Raw genomic sequence first — 20,047 nt, 5'->3', positions numbered from 1 at the left:
GAGTCCTTTCCCCCCCTCATTCCCTTTCCCGCCATCCCTGGGGGAGATTGCATCATGATATACACCTCTTGGAATAACTCCCGATGGTTTCCGTTTCCTTTTTACAGGAGTTCCGGCTCGTGACCAGTGCAGACTAGCGCTGAGCATTTCCCTCCTGTCAGTTACTTTCCTTTGCGCTAATTCCTGGTATTTAAATAAGTTAAGCGGAGCCCGTCCACGGTCATGGGATTGGTTTGAAGTGCACAAGTGTATTTATTTCTCTTAACGGTGTAAAGTGGGGCTTTAATGTGGTCCTCCGGGTAGCCTTCTTCTGGGTTGCAAGGTTTTTCCCTTGGATAAGTGGGGGAGGGTTCTCCTCCTTTGGGAAGGCTCAATATCCCTTGGTGGGGTAGAGGTGTCTGGGAGTGATACTAATCTCCCATCCAAGTTATTACGACCCTCTATCACAATGTGTTCCAGCGTCCCTACATAACTATCAGAAGGTGTCTGCCAGTGCGATTCTCAGAGGGCTGGGATATATTTATTTAGTTAATGACTTGATTCTCCTAGTCGCCTGCATGGCAGGTGGACCTTTTGGGTTTCCACAAGAGTTTGTTTCTGCAATAAGGTGCCAGCTCAGGGTGCTGTGAGCTTCAAGGATCTTCAAATTAGCTGAAATAGAGGTTAGACCTCTTCTGGTGGGCAACTTCAGTTTAACTGTTTAGTGATCAGTTCTTTGCAGTTTAGAGTCTTGCTAAGACTTTGGAATTTAGGAGTCCTCCTTCGGTTAGTTTTTTGATCCTCTGGGGGTTTTATCAACCAGGGAGAAGGGAACAAGGTGCAAGCACCGGGCATATCTACAAAGGGGTTTACATATCACTATAATGGTAACGATTGGTTGTAAAATACACTTTTTCTCCTTGCCAAGTTTGGCCTCCTAAGGATCCGGTTTGTAAATATCTGCCTTTTGTCATGGTAGCAGAGTCCTTCCTCAAGAGCTAGGGAGGTCTGAAGGTCTCTGTGTTGGCGGTTTGACAGGTTTAGCTTCTCAGGCAGGGCCCCTCTCTTCCATTCTGCTTCTGCCTCCAGAAGACATCCTTCTTTAGTATACACGTATGTCTGAAGACCATTGTGGCTTAAGTCTATTGCTTTTCTGCTCCGCTCAGGATGGGTCGTCCTTTTACTCCCATTTTACCTTTTATGAAGATTTGTCTTTCCCACTGGGTTCCCCAGTGTAGTTATGTGACATGCTCTGTTTCTAATACGATATCGTCCTTTAACGCATAGGATGGAGCCTACAAAACTTTCACCCCATGGGTACTTTTCTTTATCTCCGGGAGAGCTGGGTGCTTATTTTCTTTGGTTTGCTATCTAGGTTCACAAAGAGGGTATAAATGTAAGTGTTTTTTAATGTTTGATTGGACAACAGAGCCGTTTATTTCAGATGGGGTTTTTCCTAACCTATTAGTATAGGAACACTTTGTTCAATGTTTTCCCCCTCTTTTAACCAGTTGGTTTTGGTGGCCTGTAGGGAACGCTGATGTTGGCACATCTTCCTGTTGTTTTTTCTTGCAGTGGATTTGTCTATGCCTTATAAGACAGTTATTCGGGCAGCCTAGTCTTGGGCAATTCTCTTGTGGTCAGCTGACTGATTTAATGAAAGCATTTAAAACATTTTCTTTCCTATTATTTTGTTATATTATTTATTATATTGTCTCTATTGTATTGATCATGTTGTACTAATGGGATGCAAGGGCTTTGAACTTGCATAATATGAGCCTCCTTTTTGTCGAAGAATGGCTAATCCCCCACACTAACGTGAGATGGGGGTTTAGATTCTATTAAAGACAAGGAGGCGATTATTATAACACCCACCCACCCTGAATATGATATGACAGTTATGACACGTATGTACACAGGTGGTTCAAGAGAGAACATTCTTTGGTTTGGTGTTCTTCCCATCCACCCACCCTTCTTGCTTGTTGTTCTTAAAGCTACGAGTTGAGAGGTTCTGATCAGGAGTGTGGCTCGCCGTTACAAGTTATGGAGTGTGTGGTACGAGAGCTTCGCTGGATTTGCATTCATCGTTTATCTTCTGATCGCTGCAGTGGACGTCTGGTTCAAGACAGCTGCAGAAAGAGGAATTGGGATTAGAGTAATGGACTTATATAAGGAAGGGTCCCTGCTCATTGGTCCCCTGAAGGGCATGACCTGTCCTCCATGATGGATTGGGGAGCTCCCTTACATTGACATTTAACTCTATTTAGTTCTGTTCTTTACAACTTTTTTGTTTGTAAAACTTTTTTCTTTGCTGCTATGGTTTCAGAGTAAAGATTGTATGCATAATAATCGCCTCCTTGTCTTTAATAGAATCTAAACCCCCATCTCACATTAGTGTGGGGGATTAGCCATTATTCAGTACTCCTACCACACGAGCGGTCTAGATGGCGACGCATCTGACCTACATTGCCTACGCATGCCTGAGAATGCTAGTCAAGATCTACATACATATCTCTACTCTTAGATCTGAAAGTGTCTAGCCCAACCCTTGGGTTTTAACAGAGTAGTTATGGAAGTGTACTTATCTGCTTGAAGAGGAGGAGCTTAAGGGGAGGGTGTGGTCATAGCAAGAGCTAATGATAAAGGGACTACAGAAAGCATGGAACTTGTAGTTTTAAACAAGAAAAAAAGTGCTGAAAATAAAGTTATCTTTTTCAGTTTGTTTTTTCTCATGTTTATATTTGAAACTGCTGAAGAGAGAATAAAAGAACTTGAAGCATAATGCTCACCTCCAGTCTTGTTATAGAATATGCTTAGAATGACCGTATGTACGTACGGTTCGTTTGAAATAGAAGTAAACACACTACGCACATTTATTAAAAAGTAGGTTTTTTTACACATAAAGCTGTTCCCTCACACCACAAGTTAAACTTCAACTAACACTACTTCACAACAATGATGTTCAATCTTAGTAGGTCACATTGATTCCATAGTTCATTTGGATGCCGCGAAGTAGTGGTGTGTAACCCTCAATTTATGGAAACTAAACCGTAAACCCACTGTGGAGGATTGGATCGAGAGTTCAGCCCTATGGTCATTTGCAAGCAAACGGCCCGAGGGTACAAACTGAGACGTTTTTTCTCTCTGTCCTTTGACTTGATCCTGTATTTGCCCCTCGTCTCAAGCTTCCATATATCTGGGTTCAATGTTTCCTTGCAGGTTGTCTAAGGACATTGTTGTATAGGAAAGCAGTTAAGGCAGGCGATAGTTGGTAGGTCTGTTATGTAGCAGTAACTTGTGGTTGTATGACTCTGCCATCATGTAAGTCCCACTTATTGATATTGTTCTGTTGTCTGTCTGCATTTGCGAATTTAAGAAAACAAAAGGTCACCTGGATAACTTACTAGGAATGTATGGTGATTAATGCTGACCCGCTTCCCTAGCTTCTTCAGAGCCTCACCAGCAGGACACCTCTTAATTTATTAATTTATTTTCCTAGCAATTTGCTGGTGCGGAAGGGGAAGCCAGAAGATGTGATTCAAGAACTTCTCAAACAGCTGGGCTCTGTAAGCGCAGTGGCATTCCACAATGAGGTCAGTGTGATGGCAATAATGATCAATAATGCTGCCCATTTATTTACCAAACGCCACGAACTGGATTATCTCTTGGCAATTAAATAATCACTGTTTTTATTACCCAACTCAGTGCACAATCTGGGTTTGCCATGCCAGTGTTTGAATCTGTGACTTGCAAATGATGCACATATCTCTGGAGTAGGAGCTCCACCCACTGTGCTAAGTCACAAAGAGATTGACTTGAACAGTGACTTTGACATTACTATAATGTACTGCTTCATCTGTTGTCTAATAACCAGACAACACCTTTCTAGCTAGTGCCCGTGACATTATTAATTATTTGTGGCAATGGTTGCTTGGCCCCTTTCTGGAATAGCCCAAGGGGGCTGTACTTTTTCAGCACACACGCACTTAGTGCTCAGTCACTATGACTTGTATTACCTCCCTTTTTGCACCCCTGTCTCATTCCTTACTTTGTGAACGCAGTCCTCATTACGGTTGCCAAGTGATTCTTTTTAGGCAAGTCATTCCGTCATCCTTTTTATGCAAGGGATTGCGTTCAGTGCCTGCAAGCGTCTTCTTTTCGTCGCCACACAAAATAATTGTTTTTGAAAATTTTAAGATTATTTAGAGAGAAGAGGAGATTACATTGAGAGGCTGCAAGTCAGTGTGCCATCTTTTTGTGGTGCGAGAAAACACTTGTTTCTTGCAAAGGGGCACATTACAAATATTAGGATTTATTTTTAAGCATGGGAGTGCATTCGGTGTCTGTCCTCTCTCCTTTTGGGTATGGAGGAGGGACCGTTTGGAGTGCAAACATGTCCTGAGGCCCACATTGTAGCTGGCCGAGAGAGAGGGGTATGCAGTGGAGGTTCTGCCCAGTGTCTGTGTGCAGGGGGAGGAAGGGAGAAGTTACAGATTGTATCTGCTGCTAAACTGAGGGAACAACACACAGTGCAGAGGTGCAGGACATGTGCTGTTTCTGTTCTCCAACATCACTACCATCATCCCCTGATGAGTGTGAGGATACCATATTGATGAGGCCGACAACCAAGCTAGAAGTGTTGACCCATACGAGTCTAAGCCTCAACACAGGATTTTAGAGAACCAGTGATACAAAGAGATGGGGGGAGACGGTTTCAAAGGCTGCTGTGGAAGGAACGAGCTTCTTTTTCACATTTTCTCTAGAGACTTTCAAAGACAGGCTATCAGATATGAAAATGCAAAATAACGACAAGTGGCAACCACAGCACCAACTCTGCCACCAGCACCTTTGTGGCCCGAAGAACTTATGAGGACATGTCTTTTTTTTTTTTTTCTCCAGCAATAAAGTGTGGAAGTTTGTCATATTACTGGAGAAAGAACAACAGCATCACACCTTCATTCTGTGCAATAAACTTGTGTGCTGGGGGAAGGCTTGGACCAAGTTGAGTACCATGTCTTTGTGGTGTCATAAGAAACCGCATTATGCTCAGAAATGGTTTGAGCCTCTACTGCTGCCGCTTCACCAGTAGCCAGTCGCCATACTCCCCCCAGTCCATACCATCACCCTAAAAAAGGTTGCTAGTGTTGTGCCAGAGCGGTGAAAGGAACTGACTAGTTATAGATAGGCCATTAGTTTTGATGTTACTAATGTTCTGTTCTTGAGTCCTGCTCCTGCTGTATTACAACCAGTCCTTGATGGAGAGCTATCGTCCAACAAGTAAAATTGGCAATTTCTTCAAATCTGCTTATGAAATGAAAGCTGCAAACATGTGCACTTTTTCACTACTCCAGTCCATGATACACAAGAACATGGGCAGAAGCACATTTGTTTCAACTGCAATAATTTGCTGTGGTTAATTTTCATGTTGTGCAGAATCCACTGCTTTCTTGTGATTTTCCAAAATGTCAAACATCTAAACAGTTGCTTTAGAAGACACAATATGTATGCCTCAGTGGAACAATCTGGCACTGTTGAAGATTTAAGGAAGTATGATGTGCAAGCAGTCTTATCAGTCCATCTGTTGTATAATATCGTATCCCATACTCTACAGACTTACATTTTTGGTTTCTACTTTACAAGGCACAGTTTATATTGCCATTGAATTCACTCGTGGTTTCATGCATTTTCTGCAAGTCTCCGCCACGTCAAATACACTGTTTTATTTTTCCATACACGACAGAAGAGCAAACAATGATTTGATGTAAGCTTTATTCGGCATTCATGCCATCAAAGCAAATTCCATAAAACATACAACAACATAGCCATTTAGGAACATATGAAATAATGCAAGGAGCCCATTCTTACCAGACAGTGTTTTGCATGCAGTGGATGAAAACTGAAATGATATACAGTATAAACAGGTCGAATACTATTATTTGGATTTCTGCCACAGGTGATTTTATGACCGTGTTCAAATTGCAAGCATGTGCAATCATGATCGAACAGTTGGTCCATTAATTTCAATCTAGTCTGTATTTGTTCTGTAACTCCTTAACACCCGTATCAACCCTTTTCATTTCTACAGACAATTTGTGGGCTCACAACATCTCCTGACTTGCATAGTCGAGATTTAAGAAGGCCGAGTACCATTTGCATGGTACTCTACCTGGCTGGCAAGTACGGGGATAGTTAAAACTTTTGTTGGAGATTTAATGCAAATAAGCGTTGTTAGCAGTACATGTCAATGTCAAATAAAGGTTTCACAGTGTGTGGGTAGCCTTTGGGTGGCAGCATTGCTCCAAAAGGAAGTGTGCTTCTGCTGACATGCACCAATTCAAGAAAGCACTTGTAATTATTTTGTCACAGTAACCACGGGCGAGTGCTCTTAGGTAGAGTCTGGAACCTAAGGATCTCAACCTGTATTTATAGTGGTATTTTTAAGAGTTTGTGAGGCCTGGGTGGTGCAATTAAGTAGCTGCTACGACTTGCTGTAGCCCTCTTGCACATTCGGGGTGCAGCTCATGCAATATTTGGGGACAATTCCTCTGGCTCAGAGAGCAGTCAGCCCACCTGCCATTTTCCCTACCCTGTTGCCCAATGTCCAATCAGTTGCTTACAAGAGGGTAGGATGGTGCCAGAACTCGTGCTACACTGGCATGTGATTCAGCTCCCCTGACTGATAGTCAGGTGGTAATGCAGGCAATGCATGCCAACATGACCTATCATTTGGTTCCTCTGTTTCCTTCCATATAGCAGCACAGTCTCAGGACTGGCAACACCACTGGCAATAAGCTTGGGTGATAGTGCTGCTGGTGAGAGCAAGTTCCTGCGTGGTTGTTGCCACTGGTGCAGTATGCATAAAGGGTAGTGGTGCTTGGGCAAGCCCAGTGTGGTGGAAATGAGGGCTACTAAGGTTGGTTTATCCAGCCGCAAGCAGTTGTGTCCTCCTGTGAGGAACTCTCAGACGCTCTCACTGCAGTCCCCAAAGTTAGGGCAGGGCTTACTAGAAGCTGACTTGCATGCATTAAGACTAATCAGATCATGCCTCTATTTCATGTTCTTGGCATTGCTGTGGTTCCCAAAGAGCAACCCTTTTTTGTGCACCCACTTCACTGGCATTGTGCATAGGTTGCATGGTGCCTACCTTCCCCCACAGTCTTCACCTGCGGCAAGCTAATGTATTCGGAAGCCCTTGATGAGATTAGCATTATCTGGAAACAGGGGTTGGGGTGTCCTCTGCCCCACTTCAAACTTGAGAAGGGATGCATGTGCCTGCTTTGCACCTCTGCCAGGTGAGGTACAGATGCCGAGGCCTTAGTCACCTCCTCCATCTAAGACATCTTCTGGAGGACCACCTCTGTCGCCTACATCTGTTGCTCTCCTGTTTCCAGCAGCACCACCACCTGCAACGCTCCTCATCCAATTCTAGGCTGCCATTCACCTCTGCAACACCCTCTTGCTGGTGACTTAGTAGTTTAGTGCCCTTGGACAGTCGGACAGTGATAATGGTGCAAAGACTGATCTTTAGAAGTGGTGAGAGAGAGAAGCAGTAAGTGGTGGCGTGTCCACAAGGAGCCAGTGGAGGACAGGAGGTCCTGTCAAACACGACGAAACTGCTATGTCGGTGGACCACAAAGCATACCAGGCACAGAGATATTGAGCACCTGTCGGAAAGAAAGAGAAGGAGAGAACACAAGATAAATGGGCTGTGGCCGAGTGAAGGAGAAACCCAAACAAAACCGAAACCTGGTGACGTTTTCCATGTAACGGGGAAATCGAGAGACCCGGGGAGGAGACGATAATTCGTTATATAGTCACTCATACTCGTCCCAGTCACTTTATTGAAAATAAACTATTGAGAAGAAGATTGAAAATAAACTATTGAGAAGAAGAGACCTGAGTGAACATCAGTATATGAACATTCATACTCGACCCAGTGCCTGTAATAGGAATACCTCAGTAAGAGAAGTTAATCAGACTCATGATAAAAGTATTGCAATTCAAACAAGTCAACATAACCAGGAAATAGCCTGGAGAATAGGAGGAGGAGAAGTTAGTTATCAGAGTACACCTACTCGTCACAGTGCAGATAACGAAAAGCCAGTGGTGAGAACAAGAAAGGAAATGGGGAATCATTATGAAAGCATTCCTACTCGTCCCAATAAAGATATTAAAAGCTTAAACAAGAAAGATGAAGAGTTTGAGGTAAATTCCTCTGTAATCAGACTTGTTACAGTCACAGCACAGAAAGCAACAGAGAATCACAGAAAGGTTGGATAACCTTATCTTGCGAAAAGGGAAGAACAAATATTGGAAATGGAATCAAAGGGAAAAGTAATAAACCAAGAACAGACACTGATGGGAGGAGAGATATCCGTTTCCAATCAGGACAGTTACATATCGAGAAGGACGAGAAGAACAGTAAAGTACTAAAAGAACTGTGTGAACTAATTAAAGAGGTCACACTTAACTATTTGAAGATTTTATTGAACACAACTTGCGAGAAGCAGGGACTTAGGAGAAGGAGCCATTCTCCTGTCCTTAGTTATTATCAATAGTGGTAGGGTCAGTTGGAGTTAGTTTGGGACTGTGGACAGATTCTTTAAAGACATTTCACTGATGACTGACGAGCACTTTAGTTTTGTTAGGTAGGGAATACCCCATAGAAATAGGGAAGACCGGCGTTTACCTTTTCCCTTTAGTAAAACACTTTGAGACATGTCAAATCTGTGTACAATGAGGAAAGGAGAAGGTGTGTCGCACTCAAGTTAGAGATAAGTCTCTGAATGTCCCAATTGAAAAAATCTGCTACAAATTCTTTCCAAAACCCAAAATAGTTGACAGTGAAGTTTTATTCTCAAGTACAAACAGCTGTTTGACTTGTAGACTTCTAATTCCAGCTCTACTGGATGGGCTGGAGGGTCAAGTGTGGTCGCTGCCAGTTTGTTTGAATATTGATTTCCATGATATCCAAATACAGGAGTGGTCATTAGCACACATTGTCTCTATATCGAATCCACACTTTTCTAATTATCCTTATTTCATGTCAAATATGTGTCCTTCTGACCCAACACAACACCCTTACAGTAGGATTGCAAGATTCCTGTGAGTAAGGTGAGCATGTTCGAGGGAGTGCCAAACTATCAGCAGACCTCTGACAGCCTGGAGCACTAACAAGCTATTACGTGTCAGGCATTCTGCCCGTGCAGCAAAAATCTTGAACAAGTGAGCCATGCACATCCCAGAGGCAAGAGAGTGAGAAAGACTGATGGAGACCCTGACTCTAAGCACATAATCTGCACTCCATTCTGCCGATCTTAGAAGACTCCCATCATTGACTTGAGAATCGAGGAGGATCCTTTTCCAAATGTCTATGCTGCCCAAAGGTTATTTGTTTTTTAGTCTGCTCACTTTGACTATTTTTGGTTCAAACGCAGACTGCAGCTTTCTGGCTCTATGAATGAAGTTAGGAAGGTTTTTTACCTAGCACCTCTTTGGTTTCCCACACTTTTGTGCTTTCAAGTCCAGATTTTCACTGGATGGGTTGGTACAGGAATAGGTTTATTTTGTTACTATGAGGGTTTTTAATCACCCTTTAAACAATATATACCAATTGATAAAGTAAGTTAATCCTGTTATCTGTTTCTGTGTTGTTTTTCAGTTATTATTGGCCCATACCATGATAAGGGGTTCCTGGGGCTAGCCCATTCACTGTAGCTGGAGGCACTGCCACCATTACGTAATGCTCCTACACTCATTCAGTCGACCTCTTAAAGCAGGGGTCTGCAACTTGTGCCTCCTCCAATGTTTTGGACTATGACTCCTGCGATCCCTCACCATTGACTATGCAACAAGGGCTGATGTGAGAAGGAGTCTAAAGTATCTGCAGGACCAAAGGTTGCAAAGCACTGCCTTAGGGGGATGCAGCGTCAGTGTCACAGACCACATTTTTCATATGACCTATCACTGGGGAAAAAGGGAGCCTGAAATGGTAAATCAAGTGTGTTCGTTTGAAGTGATGATTGAATAAATTCGACTGTACGAATAGAAATTGTGAAATTCAGTGGGTGGGGTGATACGATTGCAATCCAGACCTAAGAAAACACTGATATGTGTACTTTTTCGATCACATACTAAGCGACATTGATAAAAACCCTTACATATTCACTGTAAAAACCTCAGAGGTAGAGGAGAGGTGTTACAATTGCATTCCAATACATGATTATATTATGGGGCTAAATTAACTGCTTGCAGAGCCATTCAGGTAAATTAGGAACAATGAAGAAAACAAGTAGTTTCCATAAAGGGGTTCATGGAACGAGATAGGAGACCAGGTAGCTCTTGAATGAGGTTCTATGAAGTTGATTGGCTCAGAGGGAGAGCATTAACATCCACTGTATGTTAATATTGCATTGTCAATATACTGTGTGTTTTTCATAGGTTACAAAAGAGGAGCTTGATGTGGAAGCAGCAGTGAAGCAGGTGTGTTTGGGTCCTGGTATAAAAATCCAAACATTTTGGGGGTCAACGCTGTATCATCGAGATGACCTTCCGTTCCGCCACATTTCCAGGTATGTGTTGCCATTACTGCATAAGATCCCCCTGATCCAAGCTATTTTCAACTGTACCCCATCTCCTGTACCAGGGCATTGCGGAACATCACCAGTATCTCATCTGCTCCCTACATGCTCTTTCTATAGATTGGGGGAAAAAGGTGCCCCACCCGCGGAGCCGCAGTCTGAGCTTGGTCCTCGCGTTTTATGTTCACTGATAAAACGTGTGTTAATTGCTGAGAACGCATGATAACCTACATGGACAAAACCCTTTACACATTCACTGCAGAAATCTCACTAGTGAGGGTGTCGCAATTGAAAAACACTAACATGTGCCAGTGTTTTATAGCAAAGTACTCCTAGCAAATCACGGAGATCCCTCCAGCCCTGCCTGGCACTTTCCCTCACACACAGTGGTCGAAGTGTACAAAAAGAAGTAGTGGAACTGTGTACTCTACCAGCCTGCCCTTGCAAACCCCATCGCCACGCCCTCTCCCACGCACAATACAACTCCCCAAACACATGTGCCTGCTGGTTAAGGGAACATTCAGTAAAGTGCAAGATTCAACTTCTTCCTACACTTTTATTTTAAAACTAAGCCATCTGGGACTTTTTTTTTTTTGGTTTATTTTTTTTAGACAAATAGGAACAGTAAAACATTTACCAAAAAAAGTAGAGGAGCACTGCTCTCTCCCCTTCTACCACTACTCAGACACGACAACCCAAATTACACCATTGATGATATCAGTGGTGACATCACATTTGACACCATCAATTCACCGTTTCCATGCCTTGTATGTGTGTCGCACAGGGCACAGCCTTCATCCACATCCTCCTTTGTGCTCTAACTGGGGTTTTGCGCACACAAGACATGGCCTGTGGTCGTGCCCTGTATGTGCCTGAAGGCCAAACACTATGCACATGACATAGCCCAGGACTGTGAACTGTGTGCACCACTTTCTAGGGGTTCAGGGTAAGTGGAGACCCTCGGTGGTCATGCGCTGCATGTGCGTTGAACAGTACAAGTAAAAAGGCTTGGGGTAGAATTTATAATGCTTTTGCTGATGTCCTATATAATGAATTACTTGATAATATTTCTTAGGTCACACGTAAAATCATGAGCAATGCTCGGTGTATGGGAAGTATAGTTGCTAAGCGGATAGTAACTGGTAATTCTATGGGGCTGATTCTGAACTCATGATAAAGAGTGTGGAAATACAACATTCTCTCCTCCAGTTTCCAGCACCACCATTCCGAAGTGGGTGGAAGTATTGGAGAGGAGATGTGCTTTCCAGCAGCAACAGCTGCTAAAACCTCTTTTTGCGGGTGAAACGTGCTCCAGTGGCAATGCAAGCATCTCTTTTACTTTCATTAAACTGGAAAAGTGGTGCTGCATTCTAAGAATTGCTATATTTATAGAAGGAAAAAGTGTGTCATGGAGTGTAACGGCACCTCACAGGTGCTGTATTGTAAGTCCCTTGTGCTGAACCATTGCTGCTGGGAGGAGAATCCCCTCCATGTGGCTGCCCTGCATTCCTGATGGCTGCTAGGGCTGTTGTCAAAGCTGAAGCTTTCATGTCCCAGCACCACATTCCTTCTTTATCAGAATATGTTGTTTGTAAGGTAAGTGTTCCTCCTTCATGGAAGAGCACTTTCCCACTTTTGTACGCACCTTGGAAGTGGCCCTGCAGTGTTTTTATATTTTGTATCGTAATCGTAGTGGTTGGTCAACTTTTTGTTTTCTTTCAGGGAATTATTATTGTTTTTCGATCAGTGCAGGAAAAGGAAAGTTATTATTTGGGAAAGTATTAGATGTATAAAGTGACCATATAACAAATGTTATGCTATGCATTTAGTTATCAATAATTCATGCATGGAGCTAGCATGAGTAGTATGATGCTTTTAATGTTCAAAGGGCCTTTTCCCCTCTCATCCCTGAGGACTCTAGACTATGGCCCTGATTATAAATGTGCCTGTATCCCGCCAATATTACTGGTGGGATACCGGAAAACTGTACTTACCGTCCCCGCCGCCCGATATCCCGCTATTACCGGGATATTACGGTCGGTGAAGTGCCGGTAGGTTCCCATTCCCATGCAGTCCCAGAGGTCTCCCTGGGATGGGATTTCTTGAAACACAAGCACTGTTAGCAACATTGCTGGTGATTCAGGTATTTGTTTGCTGGTAGGGGCCTGAACTCCTGGCAGGTCAGACCTGCCTCAGGATCCGTGGCCCCCCATTGGGAAGTCTGCCAGTCCGGTAAAAATGCCGGACCCCGGAATCGCCAGCATTTTTACCGGACCAGCAGACTTGAAAAGAGACCTTATGTGTTAGGTGTAATATACCTCAAGAAACTCTTGCCAGAGCCTGGTTATTCTCAGTTGAGCAAGCATTATACCTCGAAATAAATAGCATGGCCACACAGCAGCTGCAGATCTCACTTTCCCAATTGAAATGCTGGACAAACATAATCCCATTTACTGAAAGATCGAGTCCCTCTTGCATCATTGCTGATACCCTATCGAAAACAGCCATCCAGTACTCCCTAAAGCAGAGGTATTCTGAAACCTATGTATTGCAGCGGCCCCTTCATAACTGCAATGTGGGCATTCGTGCAGCATTTTGTTTTGAGCCTTCCTGGCATGAGGTGCCACCTGGATATTTTAAGTTCGTGTTATCATTGATTAACAGGCAGGACCAATTTCTTGGTGGTCAGTAAACACTAAAGTCTGAGCCTGGGTGTTGGTAGCGTCCGAACTTTATCCAGAGACCGAAACACAAATTGGCCGACACGTCGGAATACAATGTTGCTGTACAATGCAGTTTTCCTTTTATTTCCCATCTCCCTAGTAAGGGAATGGTTTCTACTTCCTGGGGCATTTTCTGAGCGAATGGCTCACTGTAAACACCAAATACTAATGGATAGAGTGCTAGACAATACCTTCCTATTCCCTACGGATGCACTCAACCCATGACTGTTTCTTTCAAGAAGATTTTCCTGATAGGCAGCTGTAACGCACATACCAGAGAGAGAGAGTGTGACATATTTTTAAAAGGGTTAAGGCAGTGGTATTCAAACTGTGGGTCGCGACCCCCTATGGGTCCGCGGGTGCATCCCAGGGGGGCCCTGAGAGCTCAGCATGAAAAAAGATTTTTTTATTTTTTTTAGATTGGAAGAAATGGGCAGGGGTGGCCCACATGGGCGGGCTGAAGCATGAAACTGTCTCAGGCAACAATGAAAAAGTGGCCCACAGTTGTAAATGGATATTCATTCCTTTAGTCACAGACTGGGCCTCATTACTACTATGGCGGACCAGTAACAACGGTGCTGGTAAGCTACCGGCACCGTTGCTACCGTTCCGCCATAGTAAGAGTTGTGCTCGTGGGTGCTTGACAGCCCCCGCCAGGTCTGACCTCAGCTCGTCGGATGCACCGGCACCGTTATTAACGGTGCCGGTGCATCCGAGCTCCCCATTCCCATTTGAGCCATATGGGGCTCAAATGGGAATGGGGATCTACCGGCACCTTCGAAAGGGCAATTATCATGTCCGCCTAACTCGGCATGACCTAGTAATTGCCCATTCGCGGGTTTTACCGGCACAGCTACCGCCAGAGTAGTTATGAAGCCCACTGTTTCAATAGTACCCAAAGGGGTGCTTTGTGTTAAAATGTAAGTAAATTGTGATATATTCAGCAACAATGGTCAACATTACTAACTGCATAGTTAAGTAACTCATCAAAATGGTCCACATTGGCCAAAATGGTGGCCCATTTTGATTGGCCCAAACTAGCATTTTACATTTTTGGTACAGGCATTGCCCTATAGGCCTGTCCGAGCCTGGCGGCTCATCCATAATGGCAAGAGGCGCCCACCCAGTGGCCCCTCACCCATTATGGAGGAGCTAAGGAGCCAGCCCAGTGAAACAGTGAGCACTCCCTCAGCTGCTTTATCCAGCTAATGGAGTGCTCCTGGGCTGGCTGAACTGTCAAAGGGAAACACTGTTTCCCTTTGACAGTTCAGTTTAGTTCCCCAGCCGCACATGCTCACTGAGCCATGCAAGTGCTGGGGCGTTTTGCTTCGCCAGCATTGCATAGCTCATTGGAAATGCTGGCTGGGGCACTGCATGTCTGTATGTCCGAGGGGGAGCTCCTGCGCCTCCTCGCACATACGGACAGAGCAGCTGGGGTCATCAAAGAAACGAAGCTGGGGTCATCAAAGAAACGAGCTGGGGGTAGATCTCCGTCTTCGGCTGGGGCCTCCCTCTGGAACAGCGCCCTGCCACTCTAAAACTTGAGGAGAACCATCTTTCTTCCTGCACTTATCAGACCTACCCTGTCTGCTGCCTTAAACGTAGCACTTGCAAATTGCTGGCTGCACTACCACTGTTTGTTGCCTTTATTATTTATTTATTGTTATTTATCTGTTTCTCCTCTGCTTCGCACTTTCCACTTCTCCCCCCTTCCATGCACTTTTCCCCTCACACTTGCGCGTTCTCAATGTCACTGGGCCTAGTAAGATCGCTGTTTTATTCTCCTCTGTTCCCCTCCCTTGCCTTGTCACGCTCTGAAACACTTGTGTACGAGCGCGATAGAAATAAAATATCAATGCCTGCCCCCTGGACTCCCAGCAACAATTGCAAACTGTTTGGCTATTTACCCATTTTTTGTTAAAAGTATGCTCTACAATGCAACATTTTAACCTATTATTTAAAAAAAAATTCACAGGGGGAAACCCCCCCGAACCTCCCCTTAATGCCCCTCCACTTAAAAAAGATTCACCAGCCGCCACTGGCCCTCAGACTGTGTTGGGAACGGGATGGGGGAACCGAGGGACTATGGTGGGAGCACAATGGGCGGGAACCATGGGATAGTGATGGGAGCAGAGTGGGGAGAGCCCTGGGTGTGTGATGGGGTGGGGAGAGACCAGCGACTGGGTAGGAGTGGGATGAGGGAGCCCAGCGACTTTGATGGGAGCAGGTGACGGCGCGCAATATATACTGTCCATTTGGCATTTCTGGGGGGTCCCGACCTGCCCAAATTTTGCTCAGGGGGGCCCTGGCCAAAAAAGTTTGAAGACCACTGGGTTAAGGGGACAGGAATCGGGGGGGGGGGTGGGGGGATATCCAGGACGTTTTGGCTAACACAGAAATTCGAAACAGTTTCACATTAATAAGGCGCAGATATAGACGATTCTGTGACATACACTGAAGGCTCTAGCTAGTTTTCCTGTTGGTACATCCTTGTCATGCAGTAAGGCAAAGTTCATCCTGGCACCTTCTTTCGCAGGTCCTAACCTAGTAAGAGTTGATCTGTGCCTACAACACGGGTGGGCTATCCCTCCCTTTACGGAGATTTAAATCCCTGATCCACTTGGGTGTGACATTCGCCAGAGAGGTCTGTGTAAAATGAAACTGTGCTTTGATCTTAACGTAGTCTCTGCTGCCCAAGCCTCATCCCGTGGGAAGTGTTTGAAGCTTATGTCTTGGGTATTTGTATCACAATTGGAAATGTGGTGCTGAAATGCCTATAGTTATAGTGCAACTTGTAAAGAATGGAGGCCAAGCTGAAGGCTTTGGAGAATCTATATGTAAAGGGAACCTAGTCTATTCAGTTGTAATAAAAATGTTAGCTATGACAGCCTGGTAATAGAAGGGCACCTGGCTCGGCCCTGATTTAACCCAGGTGGGTATATACTCCTAAACCTGCAAACTAATCAGGGTGAGATATTACACACACTTTCATTTTTAAACCCCTACACAATGTAAAAGAATTTCTAGATATTTTCAAAGGTCAAAAATCAGGTTTATTGTAACCAAGTGATATTTCATAAACATTTGTTTGTCATAGTGGGGAAAAACCCATGGACACTTGTCAATTCACAAATTCGTACATCACACGAATCAGTACAGTCCAGTCACGTTGACTGGATAAGTAGTGGAACAAATAACATGTGAGCATATATACATGGTTGCAGAGAACAAATAACAGTGTTAGTGGTAGACACTGAAGATAACAGAAAGGGGGTCGTCGACACAGTTGTGTTTCGGCCTAAGAAGTGGAGCTATCTGATGGAGCTCGCGTGTGGTAGGCCTTCATCAGTATGTTGTAACCCTACCTTGCAAATAATGCGCCCAGATGCCTCCGGGCCAGGTGCGCAATACAAATTAATTAACTAAACTAAACGAAAAAGTGTAGAGCTTGAGATCGGATTCTACTGAAAAGATGTATTAATGGGTCCACCTTTTTAATCAATGGGATCAGACACGATGTGCCACACCCAATGAAGATTACATTACTGGGCACCTCACTCATATTTCAACTTAACCTCTTTACAGTTATTAGATTCGACCTTCACATTGTCCCTGGGCTTTCGTAAGCCAGCCTGATTTTCTGATTCTGTGGGCCCGGGTGCATTGATCTATAGCATATTTCTTGTATCAGAGGTTATTTCCATGAGACATGGCACCTAGGTTACAATGAGCTTTATATCTGTTATTTCAGCACCCTGAGACCCATGGGTGTGTAGTGCTATATAAGAAATGTATTTATTATTATTATACAACTTCATCTCTTCGAAAGCCTCAAAGGCAGATACAGGTTACCTTTCAGTCTCCCCATCAGAGCCAATGCCTAGAGTTTCACTCTCCCATTGATCACTTGGATGCCAGACTGAGTTCAAAGGCAGGCCAGAAGCTGCACTATTACTCTGATGTGGTTGATAGGATGATGGGCAGGCTGCTTGTGCACGTGACACAGAAGGATACGTGGAACTATTTTCTTTTACGGCTGTTGCTGTTGGGCTCTTCATTCCTCCTCCAGGGTCATGCACGTTTTTTCCCTGGGAGTTTTATACACAGTTATACGCTTTGCAGGACAAAACGTCTGAGGTTGAAATGGTGACGTATTCTGAGAGTATTCTCTTCAAGGACCTACTGAACTTTGCAGTGCAGGATCTAGATGGAAAGAGAATTGTGTAGGACCTAATGTGGCCGATGGAGGCGTTTACCAATTTCAAAGCCCCCCCCCTCCCTGTCACTGATGGATTTACTTCCAGCCTGGGTTTTATAAAGAGTTTGCCCCTCTGCTCCTAAGCTGTTTGATTTTTACAAGGAAGCCTTCAAGGTCGGTCATTTCCCACCTACAATGAGCAAAGCCATAATCGTACTACTTCTTAACCTCCCAAAAGACCCAAACTCTGTGGCTATGCTGATAACCTTAATTAATATGGCAATACAAATCTTTGTGAAATGTATTGGCAGTATACTACGCCAGTTTCATACCGAAAAGCACGCCCTGATGGGCAAATAGCTGTCCTATCTCAGTACTCTGGTGATGATCTTTCTTATGTTAGAGACCTGACTGTTCATTTTTCCCTGATGATGAATGAAGTGACTGGGTTTGCATTCTTCTCAGGATTCAAGGTCAGTGGGACCAAATCCAAACTTTTACCCTTGACCAAAAAGTGACTCGGACTTCATGATTTAGATGGCTAAAAGACATGGTTATCTATTTGGGGGGAAGGGTTTTCAGGGATGTGTCTAAGATGCTGCACGCTATCAACTTGGCATATCTGGAAATTCCCAAAACTAACATTTGGGCAAGTTCTCTGTATGTGTTATGTTAGGGTATCACTTATAAAAAACCTAGTAGTCCCGACATTGATACATTTCAATTCAGAACATCCCTCATATGGCCTTCTCATGACATTTTAGTTTTCTTTTTTTCAGTCACTCCTGATTCAATTAACATGGGGATCCAACCAACCTTGTATAAAATGGAAAGCCTTGGTTAAGTTCTTCAAGGTGGGATGGTGGCTCTCGATTAGAATTTTTAGCAGCTCCTGTTCAGATTTCCACTCAATGGGGTTGTTTGCCTGGTCCTTTCTTTCTCCTGCGGATATGGATAGGGGCAGAGTATATCCCAATTCCCTCTGGTCATTCTTCTGTTGAGGCAAAATTAGTGAAGGGTGTAACCCTGTTAAATGTACAATCGGGCATAGTCCACGATATGTCACCATGTGTTGCTCAGGGGATAGACTCATGGGACACTGGTGAACTTGGGAGATATAGTATCGTCTTGGCATTCTTAAATAGAAAGACATGTTTTGGATGGCAAATTCTTCTCCCTCAGAAAGGTTCAGGTAACTCCTTAATTTTCCAATATTTTCGAACAATATGGTCCAAGTGTTTTCTAGCACTCCTGTGACACTGCGGGTGGGCACCACTGCTGCCACCATCGATAGCTGCTGCACACTGTGTCGATATATTTGGGGTTACACTACAGCTCGCACCTGCTCATTGTAGATGATGGATGCACTGCCTACCACCACTTCATAATTAAAGTGAGTCTGAGACAATAGGTGCCTGGGCTGAGCCCTGGCAAACACACCCACAAATTAAGTACTGCATTTAGTGGTTGTGGAGGGAGTTGCTGAGATGAACCTTCATCTACTTGATAAACTATATTGTGGATTCCTGAGGCTGCAGGAGAATTTCAGCCACGAATTGGGTTTAGAGTAAATGGGCACAGGATGCAGGTGCTCAATGAGGGAACTCTTGGCATAACATCGTGCAGAACAAAATGTTTAATGAAGTGTATCCTTCTCCTTTAAGATATACCGGAGGTGCTCTCAATAATCGCACACCGTTTGCTCTGTACCTATTGGTGGCTCAGTTTTGGGCCTTGGATTTACCACAATTACATTTGATCGCCAGGGTTTGCTTCCCATTTGATCCCGTGGAGTTGTCTATTGGGAGGATACAAAGGCTTGTCTAAAGACATGTACACATTTGATTTAGTGGTGCTTTGGCGAAAACATGTATTTCAATGATTTGGAATGTGAAAGCACCCTGAAACCCGACAAAATGGTTTGCAGATCTTTTATGGAGCAGCAAGTGTGGCGCAACCGAACTGTGTCCGGTCGCATGGTGCAACCAAACTGTGTCCGGTCGCACTGCGGTTACGTCCCCAGAGCTACTTGGTTACCGCTTCGATCTAATGGTCTTCAGATGGCATTTCGTACAGATTTTGATGCATCTCAGAATAGTGCTCTACCTCTTTTTCAGCACTGTTGAGTTGTATTTTGTTTTTCTAATGTTAAGCCCTTGTAAAATGCCTATACTTTGCAGTGTTTCTGACACTGCAACTTCAGTCATTACTACTTATGTACTCTCCACGACTTCAATAAACAGTTTTTTATTAAAAAAGTGAATGTTTTCGACCGTGCACAGGTTACCTGATGTATACACCCAGTTCAGAAAAGGAGTGGAATCTCAGGGCACAGTGCGGCCCACCCTGCAGATGCCACAGAAGGTGCCGCCCCTGCCTTCCGGCTTGGAAGAGGGAACCATCCCAACAGCCAGCGATTTTGGGCAAGAAGGTAAGCTACCTTTGCTATTACAAAGAGGCTACTCTGTAATGCTGTTCGATGAATTGAAGGAACTGCTGCCCATACCTCCTACCTGTGGTCTCTGTCCAGACACTGGCCAGACACTGGCAGTCCTGACTGAAGTCAT

General features: G+C 44.3%; 1 protein-coding gene across 1 annotated transcript in view; it reads left to right on the top strand.

Annotated features, from left to right (window-relative positions):
- Positions 1 to 20,047, top strand: part of LOC138569624 (cryptochrome DASH-like) — a 490,626-nt gene that overhangs the window by 159,972 nt on the left and 310,607 nt on the right. Inside the window, exons 3-5 of the mRNA XM_069647757.1 lie at positions 3,479 to 3,572; positions 10,420 to 10,550; positions 19,763 to 19,911. Of these exons, the coding sequence (XP_069503858.1) occupies positions 3,479 to 3,572; positions 10,420 to 10,550; positions 19,763 to 19,911 (374 nt within the window). The remainder of the gene's footprint in view (positions 1 to 3,478; positions 3,573 to 10,419; positions 10,551 to 19,762; positions 19,912 to 20,047) is intronic.

The sequence above is a fragment of the Ambystoma mexicanum genome, chromosome 2q (assembly GCF_040938575.1).
Source record: "Ambystoma mexicanum isolate Mex_15411 chromosome 2q, UKY_AmexF1_1, whole genome shotgun sequence".
NCBI lineage: Eukaryota > Metazoa > Chordata > Amphibia > Caudata > Ambystomatidae > Ambystoma > Ambystoma mexicanum.
Note: the sequence above shows the minus strand (reverse complement) of the source record. Positions and strands in the feature narration are given on the sequence as shown.